At 38.7% G+C, this 20,349-nt stretch overlaps 1 protein-coding gene across 2 annotated transcripts in view; it reads left to right on the forward strand.

Annotated features, from left to right (window-relative positions):
* The window catches only part of SMAD4 (SMAD family member 4), a 59,249-nt gene that overhangs the window by 36,687 nt on the left and 2,213 nt on the right, over positions 1–20,349 (forward strand). For both annotated transcript variants that reach the window (XM_045849623.1, XM_045849624.1), the window contains exons 9-11: positions 4,676–4,859; positions 6,803–6,971; positions 19,441–19,579. In XM_045849623.1, coding sequence (XP_045705579.1) covers positions 4,676–4,859; positions 6,803–6,971; positions 19,441–19,579 — 492 coding nt within the window. The remainder of the gene's footprint in view (positions 1–4,675; positions 4,860–6,802; positions 6,972–19,440; positions 19,580–20,349) is intronic.

Consider the following 20,349-nt stretch of genomic DNA (forward strand, 5'->3'; position numbering starts at 1 on the left):
TCAAATTTAGAGTGCAGTAGAAAAGTTGAACACATGGTGTTTTATATCCCAACAGTGCCCAGTTGTCTAGAAACCACTTAGATTCCCACTGATCCTCTCTGTGCTCACAGATAGTAACCCCCTTCCCTCTACTTTCCTAGGATTAATAACCTCTTAATAGATGGTCATTTTTCATCCCTGGTTTCTGACACAACTCTGATACCAGCTTTTTTAATCCTCGCGTGTCTTTAAACTCTTCTTCCTAGTGCCAGCAGGTCAGCTCATTCTAAACCTATTCAGAGATGTAGCTTTATGTAACCATCACTGTTGCATGGTGCCTGAAATATTACAGAAAGAATCAAACAGAAAATCCCTTGGTGACTGGAAAATAAAAAAATAAGGTTTAAGTGCAGGTTGTAATTTTTTTAGAGGGGTGCATTTTATTGACTTCTGTATTATTTCTTTTTTAATATATTTTATTGATTATGCTATTACAGTTGTCCCATTTCCCCCCTTCACTTCCCTCCACCCTGCACTCCCCCTCCCACCCACATTCCCCCCCTTTAGTTTATGTCCATGTGTCATACTTATAAGTTCTTTAGCTTCTACATTTCTCATACTATTCTTACCCTCCCCGTCTTATTTTCTGCCTACCATCATCTATGCTACTTATTCTCTGTACCTTTTCCCTCTTTCTCCCCCTCCCGCTCCCCTGTTGTTAACCCTCCATGTGATCTCCATTTCCGTGGGTCTGTTTCTGCTCTAGTTGTTTGATTAGTTTGCTTTTGTTTTTGTTTTAGGTGTGGTTAATTATTGTGAGTTTGCTGTCATTCCACTGTACATGTTTTTTATCTTCCTTTTTCTAGATAAGTCCCTTTACTATTTCATATAATAAGGGCTTGGTGATGATGAACTCCTTTAACTTGACTTTATCTGAGAAGCACTTTATCTACCCTTCCATTCTAAATGAAAGCTTTGCTGGATAGAGCAATCTGGGATGTAGGTCCTTGTCTTTCATGACTTGGAATACTTCTTTCCAGCCCCTTCTTGCCTGCAAGGTCTCTTGAGAAATCAGCTGACAGTCTCATGGGAACTCCTTTGTAAGTTACTGTCCCCTTATCTCCTGCTGCTTCTAGGGTTCTCTCCTTCATTTTTACCTTGGCTAATGTAATTATGATGTGCCTTGGTGTGTTCCTCCTTGGGTCCAGCTTGTCTATTTCCTTTGTCAGATTCTCCTTTATTATTTGTTCACGTATCTTTTCCACTTGTTGCTCTTCCTCTTCTCCTTCTGGTACCCCTATAATTCAGATGTTGGAACACTTAAAGATGTCCTGGAGGTTCCTAAGCCTCTCCTCATTTTTTTGAATTCTTGTTTCTTCATTCTTTTCTGATTGGATGTTTCTTCCTTCCTTCTGGTCCACTCGACTGATTTGAGTCCCAGTTTCCTGCCCATCATTATTGACTTCCTGCACATTTTCCTTTATTTCACTTAGCAGAGCCTTCATTTTTTCACCTAATTTGCAATCAAATTCAACCAATTCTGTGAGGATCCTGATTACCAGTGTTTTGAACTGTGCATCTGATAGGTTGGCTACCTCTTCGTCACTTAGTTGTTTTTTTTCTGGAGCTTTGATCTGTTCTTTTGTTTGGGCCGTGGCCATTTTTTTTTTTTCTGGCCTGTAAGGAAGCGGTGAGGGGCGTAGCCTTAGGTGTTCACCAGGGTGGGGCAACCCAGTCGCAGGGTTGTGATGCTGTTTGTGGGGCAGGGGTTCCAGGCGGAACAAAGGCACTTGCTCCACTCTCTGCTGGATTTCAGTTACTTCTCCCGCTTCCCACAAGCAAGTTGGGCCCTTCTGGTGCTGAGTCCTGTGTGGGTGTGTTACAGAACAGACCGGAGTGGGTGGCACTGAACAATATAAAAGACCCCCTTTTTTTCCGGGGATTCCTTCACACCTGCTGGGTTCCTGTTGCCCGCTGCCTGAGGAAATACGTCACTTAATACCAGAGATCAGTGAAAAGGAAAGGAATTTATTATTTATTTGAAATAATATAAACTAAAGTTCCCCACAAGTGCACACAGTCCTCCTGGTACCCTCCACGTGGCAAATGGGAGCACTTCCAAAGCCGCGTGGTTCTAAACAGACCTGTGATCCCAAAAAGAGAGACGCCCAAGGGCTGCCGCGTCCCCATTTAAATCCCAGCACCAGTCTCCTTCTGCAGCCTCATTTCTGGCTCCTGCCACAGTTGGCCACAGCTGCCGGCTTTCCGGCAGGTGTAGCCCTGAGGTGTGCAGCCAATTATTTCCAAGCTCTTCTGGACCCTATTACAAATCCCTATTTGGGGCTCCCCTCTTGGCTGCACCCTTTACAGGTGGGTTTGTGCATGTTCTAGGACCCCGTGTGTCTCTCCAACGAACTCTTCTGTGAGGCTGGGAGTTTCTGCCACTGCTGCCTCAACCCCCACAGGTGTTTTTAATTGGTGGTTTGGAGTTTTATTTCCCGGCGCCGGGGCCCTGGGTTGCGTGGTCTGTCTCGCTCCCCAGTTTTGCCTGGTTGTCTGCACATGAACGTGGGACCGCCCATCTGACAGCTACCCTGAGTGCCGTGCCCCTCCACAACCCACCACTTTGCTGGGTCCACCAGCCTCTGCTAGCTGCTTCCTTGGACACTCAGGTGCCTTGGCCACCGATTTGCCATGTCCTCCCCCCACCCTTCCCCCTGCCCCCCCCACCCCGCCGGACTCCGCCCCTCTTACTGGTCTGGATGAATGTGTCTACTTTAACTCCTTGGTTGTCAGACTTATATACAGTTCAGTTTTCTGTCGGTTCTGGTTTTGTGTTTTTAAATTACTGTCCTTATTTTGGTTGTGGAAGGATGCACAGCATGTCTATCTACGCCTCCATCTTGGCTGGAGGTAAGAGTAGGTTGTAGTTGATGACAAATGTATTATTTTTGTTTAAACGTGATTGTACAACTCCTCCACCCCTCCACTCTTCAGCTAACTCTCAGGGAAAAAAGATTGCTCACCATGAAACTACTTCAGTGTGAACTAGGAAATGCATATACTTGCACCTCATTTTTTAACTCAGCATTGTAAACATTCATGACTTCAGGGGCGTTGTTTGTAACAAAATTTACTTTTTGGACTGATTGTGTAAAGACCTCTTTAAGTGCTGTTACTGTTTTTTTGCTGCCAAAACTTTGGATAATTGTTATCATGTGTTAGACCACCTCTTTAGTTTAGCTTCAAGCAGCATACCTGCCCGTTGTTTGCTGAAGCTTCTTGTTCATAGTATAATGTGATGTCTTTAATAAAGAGTTTTGTTATAAGGAATAACTTCATAAATATTTCAGAACTGGCTTTTTCATAAGGCACTTTACTGTAGCACTAGTTTTCATGTCCTACAGATGATTTAAATATATTTAAAGTAATGTTTGCATTCATCATTAGTTGATTTGATCTCTGTGATAAAACATTTGAAATTTTGTTCTTGCATCACCCAGTCTTCATGGTCTGTTTTATTAATTCTTTATTGGAAAGTACTTTCCAACTTGATAACATTTTGAAAATCAATTAGATACCAAAGACTTTACAAAGTTTTTAAAAAATGTATTTTAAGCATCAGTTATACTGCATTTTAAGATTTTGGGGGGTGTTTGGAAAGATCTATTGTTTTGATTATTCTAACTATTCAGATTGTTGAAAGTTTTATTGCTTCAAATGCTACTCCAGTCAGAGTTCATAAAGGGTACATTGAGGTACAGGTAAAAAATTTGTTTATAAGCAGAAATCGTTACAAATCAAACCACATAGTGCCTCATTTTTTCCAATCATTTAAAGTTATTTTAAACCATTTACTGTTGTTCAAATGAATATACTAAATATGTCCTCAAAGATAAAATTGTAGTAGTTAATATGAATTAACTTCACTAAGAGATAGAACAATGACCTTTCACCCAAGAGACAATTGAGAATTCATACTCATGGCAACTATGTAGTTGTAGTGTAATTAACCTTGACTCTGGTCTGAATGAATGGCAGAATAGCTTATGCCCTTACTCTCAATTAGGAAACTAGAAAAATACAATATGCATTGATGTTTCAGGAATACTTACTTGGAGTATGTCTTGAGTCAATATGTTTAAAAAAAACGTTCAGCCCTGGCTGGCGTAGCTCACTGGATTGAGTGCGGGCTGCCAACCAAAGTGTCGCAGGTTCGATTCCCAGTCAGGGTACATGCCTGGGTTGCAGGCCATGACCCCCAGCAACCGCACATTGATGTTTTTTTTTTTTTTCTCTATCTCTCTCCCTTCCCTCTCTAAAAATAAATAAATAAAATCTTAAAAAAAAAGTTCAGACTACGTAGAAAATATGTGCAGTAAAATGAAATATTATGGTAAAATAATTTATTTTAGTTTCTTATTTCCATTCTTTAAATTCTTAGTTGATTGGATTCTTTGAGGTAAGAACCAAATTCTTACCTCAGAGATTTTAAAAATGACTACTGGAGTTTCAAGAATGCTAGTGACTGAGCTGAAAAAATAGAAGACATGAAAAATGCCTACTTTTTAAATGTGTTGTCATTTTACTCATATTCTTTTGGGTGCTTTTCAGATGCCTCTCCATCCCTTCACCCTTCCTTGTAGGAAGAGTTTTGTTCTGCTGAGTGATGTTCGCTCTCACTTATTTCCTGTAGCTCCTGAGTATTGGTGCTCCATCGCTTACTTTGAAATGGATGTTCAAGTAGGAGAGACATTTAAGGTTCCTTCAAGCTGCCCTATTGTTACTGTTGATGGATATGTGGACCCTTCTGGAGGAGATCGCTTTTGCTTGGGTCAACTCTCCAATGTCCATAGGACAGAAGCCATTGAGAGAGCAAGGTATTGATTGTATAGTTATTTTAAAAGTTGAACATAGCACACTGTCTTTTATTCAAAGTTATATTTCTCAGTGTAGATTATTTAAGTGTTAGAATAGGGAAAAAACAAAGGTCATCTTGCAAATTCAGAGTCAGTAAGCATTCCACTTGAATTGTAGCTGTTTGCCATTTAAAATATGATAAAAGGCTGTCTTTTTTAAGTTTATTTTTTTATTTACATAGAGTTGGCATACAATCTTATGTTGGCTATATTAGTTTCTAGTTTCAGATGTACAGTACAGTGATTTGACATTTTTATGCCGTACAATGTGATCACCCTAATCTAGAATCAATTATCTGTCACTATGTATGCTTATCACAATGTTATTAACTAAATTCCCCTTCCCCTGTTCACCTGTCCTTCCCACTCCCTCCCTTCTGATAACTATCACTTTGGTCTCTGTTTCTATGAGTCTGGTTTGTTTTGTGTTTTTGGTTCCACGTATAAGTGAAACCACATGGTATTTGTCTTTCTCTGCCTGACTTATTTCGCTTGGCATAATACCCATGTTGTCACAAATGGCAAGATTTTATTTTGTATTAGTGTACATAATATTCCATTGTATATGTATGCCACATCTTGAAGATTTTGTGTGTATTTGTGTGTAAATGAAGTTTCTATGGTTGAATAGTAACAAGACCTTTTGGAATCCAGTTTAAGAACTAATTTTTATTTCCCCTGATCATATATTATTTCTACACATATTTAAAGGAAATAATAACTGAAGACATCTTTCTGCATATGTTATTTATAATGTTGGAAAATAATAAAAGAATGGTTAAGTAAATTTTGATAAACTTTCTTTTTGTCATTAAAACATAGATAAGAAGTTTATATAATCAAATGTAAATGCTTAAGATGAAATATGGGAAAACACAATTTTAGGTACTGTGTAATCTTAGCTCTTTAAGAAAATGTGTGTGTAAATACATCATCTGGGCTCTATCAAAGCTGTGTCTCTGGCAAATTACCTACTCTCTGAGTCAGTGCTAATAGAATTTCCTGTGAGGAAGGAAATGGTTTATATCTGTGTTGTCCAGTACTGTAGCTGCTAGCCACATATAGCTATTGAATACTTAAAATATGGACATGTGATTAACTGAATTTTTAAATTATTTTTAATTAATTTAAATAGCCACTTTTATCTACTATCAGTTTGGACAGTGTACCTATAAGCCTTGGTTTTGTTATTTATAGAATGGAAATAATAATACTTAGCTCATTGAATTGTGAAGGTCAGTAAGAATTTATGGTAAACATTCCTGACACATAGTAAGCACGGGAGGGGACCCAAAAACACCTGGAATTATCTTCTGGAGGGTTGGTCCCTTGTAGTACAGGCTTCACCTGCTAGGTGAGTGTTCTAGGAACCCATCTGTATCACTATAATTAGCTGGTGTTGTTGCAAGAGACCGCATTTGGCTTCAGTGAAATTTTTTTGAGGACTCGAATGTGTTTGTCCATTTCATGACGGGTGATTTACAAGTGCATCTGTGCTGAGTGTTAAGCAGTTGTTGACCAAAAACAGCATGACTCCCATGTCCCACCCTCCTTATTCACCCGATCTCTTCCCAATCAGCTTTTTTTATTTCTCTGGTGGAAAAAAAAATCCTCAAAGGGAAGTGTTTTGCCAATGTGGAAGAGGAAACAAAAAATGGCAGGCGCATGAAAAGGTGTCCAAATCGATGAGTTCAAAGTCTGCTTTGAGCAGTGGAAAAACATCCTGATAGGTGTTATTACATGAAATGGAGAGTGTTCTTTGAAGGTGACTGAAGTTTAAACATGTAAGAATAAATACACAGTTTTTTATAAATTCCAGTGTTTTTGGGTCCTTCCCTCCAATAACCTGAACTACATTTTAAAAAATATCAAAATAAAATATAATTTCCCTTTTTTTCCCTAAGGTTGCACATAGGCAAAGGTGTGCAGTTGGAATGTAAAGGTGAAGGTGATGTTTGGGTCAGGTGCCTTAGTGACCACGCAGTCTTTGTGCAGAGTTACTACTTAGACAGAGAAGCTGGGCGTGCACCTGGAGATGCTGTTCATAAGATCTACCCAAGTGCATATATAAAGGTTAGTGAGAGTTTCACTTAAATGTTTTAGACTTGGAAAACTATTTGTTCTTGAAAGATTTGAGATGGGGGTCGGAAGGGTAGAAAAATGTCTCTGCATTAAATCTCAGAAGTTGTTCATTTATAAAACATACTTCCTTGGGGCATTTGCTGACATGACTAGTTATTTAGTTTTGTGGTCACAAATTCATGTCCAGTTATTTTATTAGCAAGTTTGTTAACTGTTTTAGAGTAACACATAGGTTTTTGAAAATACTGAGTGAACCAACCAAACATTCCTTTGATATTAAATTGTGTAAAATTTTGGAATTCTGTCTTGGCCAATCTTTAGGATTTTATGAAAAGGAATTCTAAAATTAATAGCTTTTTGAATTAAGAACCTATGAAATGAAAAATTCAACACAAGGTTTTATTCAGGTTGGTTATTTTGTGCATTAAATGAGTTGTATTTATTATATTATTTTTCTAATTAAGTCTAAGGTATTTGTATTAATATGCAAATTCAACTCAGAGTATTACACATTCAACTCATTTTAATTTTATGATACTGTTTGAAAGAGAAATATAGTTGTAATTAGATAGTCTAAACATTTTTAATATCAGAGTTTTCACAGTCTTCCTAAACATCTTTGTTATTGGCTATTGTAAATTAGTGGAATAAACTATTTCATACTCACTTATTTCCAGGAAATTGTTTAGCATACAGATAACATAGCCACACAGTGTCTACAAAAATGGAATTACTTGATTGCTTCACAACAGTCTCTCATTTTCAGTCACTACAGGTCAGTTAAAGGATATACGGATCTTGTTAAAGATTTTATTTATTTTATTTTTATAGAGAGGGGAAGGGAGGGAGAATGAAAGGGAGAGAAACATCAGTTGGTTGCCTCTTGTGCCCTGATCGGGGATCAAACTGGCAACCTAGGCGTGTGCCCTGACTGGGAGTTAAGCTGACTGCCTTTCACTTTGTGGGATGATGCCCAAGCAACTGAGCCACATCGTTCAGGGCAGAGATCTTTTTAAAAATGAAACTTTCAAATATATCAAGTCTAAAGAACATAATAAACTCCCATGTATCCATCATCCAGCTTTTAACAATTGTCAGCATTTTAATGTGCTTTAATCTTTTAATGTGTTTCTTTCTCTATTTTTTCCCATAGTAATTAAAGGCAATTCCAAACATTATATTAGTTCACTCATTAAAATATACCAAAGTATGAATCACCAATTTATAAATATTTCTAAAAAGCAATCACAATGTTACTTATCGCACCTAGCAAATTAACAGTAATTCCCTAATAAAGGTTTTGGCAACAGAGGACCATTTATAGTTTTGAGCTGTTGGAACAATCACATAGAATAGAATAGTAAAATATTACATTATATTTATTGGTAGGTTATCATGGTGTGGAAAAAGTTATAAACAATATACAGAATATCCATTTTTGTTAAAGATGTGGGTATTTGTATATCTTTTTATCATTTTTAATTTTCATTTACAACTGACATATGTATTAGTTTCATGTGTACACCCCAGTGATCAGACATTACATAACTTAGTAAGTGATCATCCTGATAAATCTTGCACCCATCTGATACCATACATAGTTATTAGACTGTTACTGACTATATTCTCTACGCTGTACTTCACATCCCAATGACTGTTCTGCAACTGCCAATTTGTACTTCTCAATGTTTTCACTTTTTCCATTCCCCAGTGCCTCTCCCATCTGGCAACTATCAAAACATTCTCTGTACCTATGATTCTATTTCTGTTCTGAATACTTACTTTGTTTTTTTTTTTAATTCAGTTTGTTGATATGTACTTACTGCCATTTTATTGTTCATAGTTTTGATCTTTTTCTTAAATAAGTTCCTTTAACATTTCACATAATAATGGTTTGGTGATGATGAACTTCTTTTATTTTTGTCTGGGAATCTCTTATCTCTCCTTTGATTCTAAATAGTAGCTTTTCTGGATACAGCAGTCTTGGCTGTAGGTCCTTGCTTTCATCACTTTGAGTATTTCTTGCCAGTTCCTTCTGGCCTGCAAAGTTTCTTTTGAGAAATCAGTTGACAGTCTTAATGGGAGTTCCCTAATAGGTAACCAACTGCTTTTCTTTTACTATGTTTTTTTTTTTAAGATTTTATTTACTTTTAGAGAGAGGGGATACAGGAGGGAGAAAGAGAGGGAGAGAAACATCAATGTTTGGTTGCCTCTTGTGCGCCCCACACTGGAGACCTGGCCTGCAACCCAGGCATGCCCTGACTGGGAATCGAACCAGTGACCCTCTGGTTTGCAGGTCATTGCTCAGTCCACTGAGCGACACCAGCCAAGGCTCTTTCACTACTTTTAAGAAAGACTCTGTCTTTGTTTTTTACCTTTGGCATTTCATGATATGTGTTGGTGTGGGCCTCTTTGGGTTCATCTTGATTGGGACTCTCTGGCTTCTTGGATTTGTATGTTTCCTTCACCAGGTTAGGGAAGTTTTCGGTCATTATTTCTTCAATTAGGTTTTTGATTTCTTACTTTCTCTCTTCTTGTTCTGGCACCCCCATGATGTGAATGTTGGTATGCTTGAAGTTTCCTCAGAGGCTGCTTACACTATCCTCATTTCTTTGGATTCTTTTTTCTTGCTGTTCTAATAGGGTGTTTTTTTTCTTCCTTATATTCCAAATTTCTGATTTGATTCTTGGCTTCATCCACTCTACTGCAACTGTTGAGTTCCTGTAAACTATTCTTTATTTTAATTATTATATCCTTCATTTCTGACTGGCTTTTTTTTTTTAATGCTGTTGAAGTTCTAGGTTCAATGAGCATCCTTATAACCAGTGTTTTGAACTCTGCTACTAGTTCTTTTTCTTTCATTTGGGGCATGTTTCTTTGTGTCATCATTTTGGCAGCCACCCTGTGTTTGTTTCTGTGTGTTAGGTAAACCTGCTACATATGTCTTCCAGGCTTAGTAGACTGGCCTAATTTAGTAGGTATTTTGTAGAGTCCAGTGGCACAGCCTCCCTGTCACCCAAGCTGGGTGTACAAGGTGTGCCCATCATGTAGGCTGCATACACCCTCCTCTAGTAGTTCAGCTTTGATTGCTGTTGGCATGTCAATGGGAGGGATTTACCCAGGCCAGTTAGTTTCAATGACTGGTTGTGACTATTGACCACCAACCTCTGGCCACTGTGGAGTGTCAGCTGTGTAGGGGCCCACTCCACAGAGCAGGACTTACTTCAGTGGGGCTCTGTGCCACTGAGTCTGCCCCTTGGGTGTGTCACTTGAGGAGGTGGTTGGGTAGTGGTGCTCACATATGGTCTAAAGCTGTCCACTGGGTGTGCTGGCTCTGGGCCCTCTCAGGAGGTGCAGGTCAGGGTCAGCTACTGCCTGTGTTCTGCCTGGGGCCACCTAGCATAGCAGAGCAATCTGCAGATGGCTGTTACTTGTGCTAGGTTGGAGGTGCCCAGGCATGGCCATACTGTGAAACAAGGCTGGCTGCTGCTAGTGCCAGGCCTGAGGCCACTTAGAAGTACAGAGCTTGCTGAGGCCAGATGCTGCTTGTTTGAGAGAATTTAGGATAATCTGAAGCATGAGCCAAGACAGGCCATTCGTATAGAAAAGCCACTGGAAACAGCCTGGTTGGGCCCAAAAGTTGGGTGGTGTGGGAATCACCAGGGTGGGGCATATAGTGTGAGCCAGGTTGATGGAGTCTTAGATATGGTGCCCGCCTGCCAGTTCTGTGGGGGTAGAGCTCATCAAAGGAACAGTGGCGTCTGCTAGCACTTCTGTCTGGGAGAAAGCTGCTCCCCAGCTCTCTCCCTGAAGCTGATACTTCAGTTCCTCCCATTATGTCTCTGGTGCCTTTCCAGCTGTTGCTGCCCCTGCGCTTGACCTCAGGGAGAGTGAGTTTGAGTAAGTCCTTGCATGGGCCATTTAAGAGGAACTGCCTGGGACTCTAGAAGTTTCTATCTTCCTTAGCCTAAATCCCCACTGGTTTTTACAGCCAGAAATTATGAGGACTTCTGTTTCTTGCACTGTGAGGCTGGGTCCCCTTGCTCCCGAAATATCCTTCCCATTGTTTATCTACCACGTGTGTGTGGAACCACCGTGTTCAGCATCTCTGCCCCTCCTTTCAGTCTGGATGTGATTTCTTCTTTAATTCCATAGTTGTAGGACTTCCATTCAGCTCTGTTACTGGAGGTTCTTAACGGTGGTGGTTCTGGACCTTAGTTGTAATTTTGATGTGGTTGTGTGAGGAGGCAAGTACCATGTGCACCAGAGTCACCATCCTGACCAGAAGTCCTGCATTTTACGCTACACACACGAGTCTGTAATGGTGTGGAATTATAATTTTTGTGTGTGTGTTTTCCAGTTTTTCCATCAGCAATTTTAGTTCTTCGTGCTTTGTAATTATTTTTCAATGATGTTGGATTTTCTCATATACTTTGTAATGTATTTTGTATTTGTTGGCAAGTTTGCCTTGAGAGAATTCATTTTATTTAATTTCTTTTTTTAATCACTGTCATTGTGTCTCCTTAGTCTGGCACCTAGAGATTCACATTTTAGAACCAGTTCTTTTTTTTTTTTTTTTTAAGCATTTACAAAAAGTTTTATTTGATTGCATTTTGGAAGAAACCAGTATATAAAACAAAAACAAAAGCTGTTTTTCCTCAGTGTTTTTTTAAAATTTACATTGTTTTATTGTTGTTCAGTTACAGTTGCCTGTATTTTCTCCCCACTGCTCCCCCACACACCCTCCAAACCCATCCCCCCTCTTGCTTCCACCCTCCCCCTTGGTTTTGTCCATGTGTCCTTTATAGTAGTTCCTGAAAACCCTCCAATTCTTATATTTAGAAGTTAGAGGAGGAATTTTGTCCCTTGAGGAAGTTGGGGTCCAATCCAATATATATTGAGGGCTTAATTCCAGTTGCATAGGTTTTTTTGATTCTTATCTCTACAACAGTCAAGAATTTTATGCCTTGCTACATTTTTGAATTAGCTGTCAAGGTATTTTACCACACTTGATTCATGGGCAGGTGGCCTGTTGTAGCCCTTAGGGAGCCTGGCCGTTGTTTCTTTTCATATTACTCCAAGAAGTTGAATTTCTGTCCTCTGCACCTTCTGTTTTTGGTCCTTGTATGCCAACTACTTCCTCTTTTTAGTCCTTGCTCTCCACTGTGGATTTTGTTTATCCATCATCAGTAGATGGGCATAAAGGTTGTTTCACTTACTGTCTGTTATGAGTAGTACTGCTCTGGACATTCATACAGAAGCTTTTAGGTAGAGGTATGTTTTCATTTTCCTGGACATGTAACTAGGAGTAGAGGTGCTGCATCACAGGTAACTCTATGCTTAACTTTTTGAGGGACTGCCAGACTGTTTTTCAAAGTGGTGATACCATTTTACATTTCTACCTGCAATGTATACATGAGGGTTTCAGTTTTTCTATATTCTCATCAACACGTGTTGTTATCTGTATTTTTTATTTTGTCTTCCTTGTGAATGTGAAGTGGTATCTCATTGTGATTTTTGATTTGCATTTCCCTAATGGCAAATAACGTTGAACATCTTTCCATGTGCTTATTGGCCATTTGTGTATCTTTGGAGAAATGTCTATTTAGATTTTTTGCTCATTTTTAAAATTGGTTGTTTTATTTCTTTAAAAAATTTTTTTATTTTAATATTTATTTATTTTTAGAGAGAAGGGAAAGAGGAGGGGGAGGGGGAGGGAGAAACACAGATACTCAAGAGAAACATCGATTGGTTGCCTCTCACATGCCCCCAACTGAGGACCTGGCCCTTGACCCAGGCGTGGGCCCTGCCTGGGAATTAAACCAGTGTCCTCCAGGTTTGCAGGATGGTGCTCAATCCACTGAGCCACACCAGCCAGGGTTTTTATTATCTTAAAAATTTTTTTAAATTGATTTTGGGGAGAGGGGAAAGGAGGGAGAAAAAGGGAGAGACATCAATGTGAGAGAAAAACATTGATTGGGTTACCTTGAGTACACATCCCTACCAGGACTGAACCCACAAGCTCGGCATGTGCCCTGACTGGGAATCAGACCCATGATCTTTTGGTTTATGGGACAACACGCCAACCAATTGAGCAATGCCAGCCAGGGCAACTGGGTTCTTTTTTTTTTTTTTTTTTTTAAGATTTTATTTATTTATTTATTTTTAGAGAGGGAAGGAAGGGGGGAGGGGGGGAGAGAGAGAGGGAGGGAGGGAGAGAGAGAGACATGTCAGTGTGCGGTTGCTGGGGGGTCATGGCCTGCAACCCAGGCATGTACCCTGACTGGGAATCGAACCTGCGACACTTTGGTTTGCAGCCCGAGCTCAATCCACTGAGCTACACCAGCCGGGGCTGGTTGTCTTTTTTTATTGAGTGGTAAGAGTTCTTTATATATTCTGGGTATCAGTCCCTTATCAGACATATAACTTGCAAATATTTTCATCTGTTCTTTGACTTGTCTTTCACTTTCTTGATATGATTTGTAGTACAGAAATCGTTAATATTGATGTCATCCAGTTTATCTGTTTTTTGAATGCTTGTGCTTTTGATGTCATATGTAAGAAACCATTCTTTTTAAAAAAAAAGATTTTATTTATTTTTAGAGAAGGAATGGAGGGAGAAAGACAGAAACATCAATGTGTGGTTGCTGGGGGCTGTGGCCTGCAACCCAGGCATGTACCCTGACTGGGAATCAAACCTGTGACACTTTGGTTCGCAGCCCGAGCTCAATCCACTGAGCTACACTAGCCAGGGCATAAGAAACCATTCTTAATCCAAGGTCACAAAGAGTTACTCCTGTGTTTTTTCCTAAAGAATTTTATAGTTTTAGCCTTTACATTTATGATATCTTTTAGTTAGTTTACGTGTATAGTTTAAGATGATTGATCCAGCTTGCATGGGAATATTCAGTTGTTCCAGCAACCATTTGTTGAAAAGACTCTTCTTTCCTTTATCAAGTTATCTTGACACCCATGTTGAAATTCAGTTGACCTTAAATGTAAAGGTTTATTTCTGGACTATGAATTCCGTTTTATTAATCCATATATTTATGCTTATGGCAGCACTACTCTGCCTTAATTACTGTAGCTTTGTAGTAAGTTTTGAAATTGGGAAGTATGAGTTCTCCAACTTCGTTCTTTTTCAAGATTGTTTTGGCTATTGACACCCCTTTGTATTTCCATATGAGTTAATTGATTGGCTTGGAGGCTATCCATTTTTAATATTTTTTTTCTGTGTTTTGCATGTATTTGAAGCAGAGAGAGAAGGTAGTTATGTATACCTACTCACAGATCTTGAGTGGAAGTGTCTGGGTTACTTGTATAATTTGAAGTGAATAAACAGAGCACTATAGTGTTGAATATATACTGTGTGCCAGATGGTAGTTTTGAACTTATCAGATATGAGTTAGTGTTTAAAACATAAGTGTAACATCTCTACTTTGGTACGAATGACCTGTGAAAAGCCCCCAAGGTGTATGAGACATGTCATTACTTGATCTATCCTGTTATGGATAGATTTTTAGGTAATCTTAGACCTTTGCTAGGAAAAATAAAGAACTATCTCGGGGGACATTTTAGTGGAGTAAAAAAAAAATCTCATTTTTGTCATAGTGACTGTCTTAAAGTAAAAAAATAATTTGTTTGCCAAGTATATTACTGTTCTTCAGAAGAGTCGTCTTATTAGCCACAAAGAAAGAGATGCAGGGACATGCTAAATCTAACACTGGCATTTTCTTCATTTGCTAATTTTTGGGGCAGCTGTAACTAAATGTGTTCAGGTTGTCAGATCTCTTCTCACCGAAGATGATAGTACTGAGGTGAGTGGTATGCAGGTAGTATGAACCCCCAGAAGGAATGAGCACAGCATTGGAAATACAACCCTCAACTCCAGTATACACACAAGTACATTTTTCCCTTTTTAATTAAACTGAGAAAAGCATGGATTTGGAAAGCGATTCTCATTTTATAAACCTAGAAGTTAGAACTGAATTGTGGATATTTTCTTCTAAGATGTTGATTCTTTTCCCTGCTTCTTTCATGACAGAGTAGTCATCTCATATTTATGAAAGTCTGATTTAATGAAATGGCATTTTACAAGCTTTAAATGAAGTGAATGTATGAATTCCTTTTTAGTGGCCTTGCTCTTTTGCTTTCAAAAGTAGGTAAGACCTATTTTGTTTAGCGTTGTTTAGTACTGGGCAGTTAGGTTTTTTAACAGCTTTATTGAGATGGATAAAATGTGTGTATCATATTATTCACCCATTTAAAGTGTATAATTCAGTGATCTTTAGTATATTCACAGAGTTGTGCAGCCATCACCACAGTCACTTTTAGGACATTTTCATCACACCAGAAAGAAACCCTGTGCCTCCCCCAAGTGCCCCAGTCCCAGACAACCACTGATGCACTTTCCATATGGATTTGCCCATTGAGAGTATTTCAATAAATGCAACCCTAATGTGGCCTTCTGTAGCTTCTTTTCATTAAGCATGTTTTCAAGCTTCTGTGTAGCATCTGTGTGTACTTCATTCCTTTTTATGGTTCATTAATACTTCAGGTACCACTTTTTGTTTATCCATTCATCAAGTAATGGACATAGGGGTTTACACTTTTTTGATTGTATTGTGAACAATACTGCTATGAACATTATAAGTTTTTGTGTGAATGTATGTCTTCAAATTCTAAAGATAACATAGGAAAAAGCACAGATTACCTTGGGTATGGCGATGACTTTTTAGGTACAACACCAAAGGCACAGTCCATGAAAGAAATGATAGGCTGGACTTCGTTAAAATGTAAAACTTCTTCCCTGGCTGATGTGGCTCAGTTGTTTGGGTGTCATCCCATGAGTTGAGGGGGTCACCAGTTCACTCCCCAGTCAGGGCACATGCCTGGGTTGCAGGTTAAGTCCCCGGTCGGGGTACATGTGAGAGGCAGTCAGTTGATGTTTCTTTTTCACATTGATGTGTCTATCCCTTTTGTTCTCCCTTCTTTCCCCTCTCTCTGAAGGTGAATAAATCAAATCTTTTTTTAAAATGTAAAACTTTTGTTTTGTGAAAGTGTCAAGAAAATGAGACAATAAGCCACAGACTGGGAGAAAATACAAAAGACACATCTGATAAAGGACTGTTACCTGAAATAGAGAAAACTCTTAAACTAGGCAGTAAGAAAACAAACAACCTGATTAAAAAATGGGCAAAAATCTTGAACACACACTTCACTGAAAAGATATAGCAATAGCAAGTAAGCATATGAAAAGATGTTCAACATCATATGTCATTAGGGAATTGCAAATTAAAACAACAATGAGATACCACTACATACCTAGTAGAATGGCCAAAATCCAAAACACAGATAAAACCAAATGCTGACAAGGACATGGAGCAACAGGCACTCTCATCATTGCTGGTGGGAAGGCAGAATGGTACAGCCAGTTTGAAGGGACAGTTTGGTTGTTTCTTACATAGCTAAACATACTGTTACCATGTAATCCATCAGTTGTGTTCCTTGGCATTTACCCAAGTGGACTGAAAACTTAAGTCTACACAGACCCCTGCACATGGATGTTTATAGAGCTATATTTATAATTGCCAACATTTGGAAGCAACCAAGATTGTCCTTCAGTAGGTGAATGGATGAATAAACTATAGTATATTGACACAGTAGAATATTAACAGCACTAACAAGAAATGAGCTATGAAGCCACTGAAAGACATGGAGGAACCTTATCCCATATTGCTAAATGTCTGATTCCAATTCTGTAACATTTTGGAGAAGGCAAAACTATGGAGATAGTAAAAAGATGGGTGATGAGGGATAAGGAGGAGGAAAGGGCGCATGGGCAGAGCACAGAGGAATTTTAGGACAGTGAGGCTACTCTGTATGGTACTTCATTGTTGGGTGCATGTCATTATACATTTGTCCAAACTCATAGAGTGTACAAAACCTGGAGTGAACCCTAACATCCACTGTGACTTGGGGTGATAATGACATGTCAGCGTAGGTTCCTTGATTGTAACAAATGTATCCTCGTGGTGCGGGTTATCAGTAGTGGGGGCAGGGGTAATTGAATGGGGAGATTGTACTTTACTTTCTGCTCAGTTTTACTGTGAACCTAAAACTGCTCTAAAAAGGTAAAGTTAATTAATTTTCTTCTTTAAAAAAGTGGTTGTAGAGCTATTCAGCTTTTCAGATATTTGAATCACTTTTGTGTTTATGCCATGTAATGCCTTCCAAGAAGCCGTAGCCTGATGCAAAGGTTCAGAATCTGATGGACTCCTGGGGAATCTTGAAAAACCAGTGGTTTCTGTTCTGGGCATTGTGGAATTTCTGGTTTCTAGATCTGGCTCTGTCATGTTTTCTGCTGCCCTGAAGTCTTTTAGGTGTAGTAATTTGGCCAGGTAATACATACATACATACATACATACATACATATTTGGTAAATTCCTCTCTTAAAGAGAATGAGATAGTCTAAATTTTGTTATCTGCTGATGTTAGAAGACAAACATTGAGTAGAGACATACCGTATTTTTCAGGCTGTAAGGTTCACTACCCCCTCCCCCCCAATTTGGAAGGAATAATGGTTGTTAATGCTGCTGTTGAATTCTGTTTACATTTACATTGGTGAAATTTTATGTTATTATTAAATATTTTACCACATTTTTTTGCTTCAAAATTTTTTTTCCTCTAAAACCTGGGTGCGTCTTATGGTCCGGAAAATATGGGTGAGAAAGTAGGGATGTGATTTGCTAATTGGAGAAGGCCATTTTCTTTACTGTTGTATGCTCTTATGGTCTGTGTGAGTATCATGGATAAAGACAGAAGTTTCGAGGCATCTGAAAATTAATGGTTTGGATTTCAAACCTGTTGTTTATCTGGTAAAGTAGTGTTCATTCTTTGAATTTTGTTATTGTCAAGGATAAGCATACTTGCTTATATTTGGGTTTTATGCATACAAGGAGAGGGTTTTTTTAAAAGATTTTATTTATTTATTTTTAGAGAGGGAAGGGAGAGAGATAGAGAGACACACACACACACATCAGTGTGCGGTTGCTGGGGGCCATGGCCTGCAACCCAGGCATGTGCCCTGACTGGGAATCAAACCTGCGATGCTTGGTTCGCAGCCCGCGCTCAATCCACTGAGCTATACCAGCCAGGGCAGGAGAGGGTTTTTTTAAAAAAATTAATTTACTGTTTGAATAAGGAGTATGGTCACATGGTGTAAAAAGTTTGCCTCAAGCAGCCTCCTTCCCCTCTGTCCTTGTTCTTTCCTACCACTCTTACAGACGAGCACTCTGCCAGCGCAATATTCCAGTGCTTCCTGTAAGGCAGATACCAGCAAACACATTATTTTAGGAAGTTGGGTTTTCCCTAGAAAAGGGGTGGTGTGATTTATCATCCATAATTTCAGTTGGCTACCAAAAGAACATTCCAGTACTTCCATGAGGCTAAGGATATAAACGGCAATCCCTTTTTTACTGTGCCAGCCCTTCGCATAGCTGATAAAGAACACTGACATTATTTATGAATTCCTTAACTCGTCCTGAAAGGGAAATGGCTGCAGGGGAGGCCAAAAACAAAATGAGCAACATTTATTGACAATTTGCTATATACTATGCCAAGTTTACAACAACTCCATGAAAAATCGTGTGCACATAGTATTCCTATTTCATAGGTAAGAAAAGTGAGGTTCCAGAGAGGTAAATAAAGAACCCATGTAATCAGCAGATATTAGTATAGTATTCAAAGCTCAGCTTTTAAAAAATGATTAGCATTTTTAAACATAGAGAAAACTAGAAAGAAACTAGTTTAATAAAATCCCATTACCCATCACTGAGATTCATTAGTTAAGATTTTACATTTGGTTGATCTGTTCTTTTTTCTTTGTATTTTTTTCTTTTTAAAATTGAGTTTAAATGTATTTTCTTTGTTTCTTACATATTTTAAAACAAGTCCTAGGTTGCATGTTATTTTGCTTCTATGCAGTGAAGTTTGCATCTCTTAAAAATACAGATGTTTCCTTGTATAGTGACAATGGCATTTATTACACTCCTCCAAATAGCTAGAATGATAAAGAAAAGAAGTTGATCATATGACTAAAGTCATTAATTCATCCTAAAGAAAACTCAAAGCAATTAGTTTTGAAAGGGCAGGGGTGATTTATTCACTGTTTATTTTACACAAATGGGTTGTTATTCACAGGGACAGTAATGCTGACCCACGCTGAATTAGATAAAGGATACAGGCGCGTGGCCACCACAGCTGTCCTGATGCTGAAATGTGCCTCTTGGCCACCTTGCCTAACTACCAATTACGGTATACATAAAAACTTAGGAATTTTAATTAATTTTTTTGAAAGCTAAATGAAGCTGTGAGTTATGAATAAATGGTGCATTGATTATTGATGTATGGAATCTTTTCTGATGGACTCACAGCATTAAACTTACACTTTTTTTAAAAGGTCTTTGACTTGCGTCAGTGTCATCGGCAGATGCAGCAGCAGGCGGCCACTGCACAAGCGGCAGCAGCTGCTCAGGCTGCAGCTGTGGCAGGAAACATCCCTGGCCCCGGATCAGTGGGTGGGATAGCTCCAGCGATCAGTAAGTACGCTTTTGGTTTTGTTGTTGTTTTATCTTGATTCACTCATTTGATTAGCTACGTTAAGTAATAATACAAATTAAAGTTCTCTTTACTGGGATAATAACATTTTTGAATTTGTTAAAAAAAAAACTTCTTTGGTAATATTTGCCCTTTGTCTGTGACCCTGTTTTCATTCTTTTTGTGTCAAAAAGGGAGTATGGGATACAGAAGAAAAGGGGTTATTGTTATATTATTGGTCATCTCCCCTTTTTGGTTGATGCTTTTAATTCCTGCCTCACCAGCCAGGGTGGGTTGTTATCACTGATATGCTTGGCTTTATTTTACAAGGAAAGCATATTTCAGCTTCAGAACTAGGTACCTCCAGGTTCTTTTTAAAGTATGCTAAATATGCAGAGAAAACTAAGTGAGGGTGGTATTTTGATAACTTGTAGACTTTTTTTCAATTTTAGGGTAAAATTGAACTGTGTGCCAGGTTTCACACTGATGGGGAATTTTTTACTGCAGAGTTAAACTCCTGACTATAGACTTTTATGATGGAAACACGTGGCACCCATCTTCCACGTCTGAAGGCATAACTAGTGATTCATTCAACCCCTGTTCTTAACCTCTTCAGTGTGGTAAGCAAATCACACTGGCTAAGAAAACTGCAGTGGCCCTGCAGGTTTCTCTACAGTACATGCAAATTCCTCCCATTAGTTTCATTGTAATATTGATGAATGCAGGTTGACATATGACTGTGTGTTCTTACTGGAAGATTAGATGTAGAGTC

The sequence above is a fragment of the Phyllostomus hastatus genome, unplaced genomic scaffold (genome assembly GCF_019186645.2).
Source record: "Phyllostomus hastatus isolate PE091 unplaced genomic scaffold, TTU_PhHast_1.1 phas_contig_80, whole genome shotgun sequence".
Lineage (NCBI taxonomy): Eukaryota > Metazoa > Chordata > Mammalia > Chiroptera > Phyllostomidae > Phyllostomus > Phyllostomus hastatus.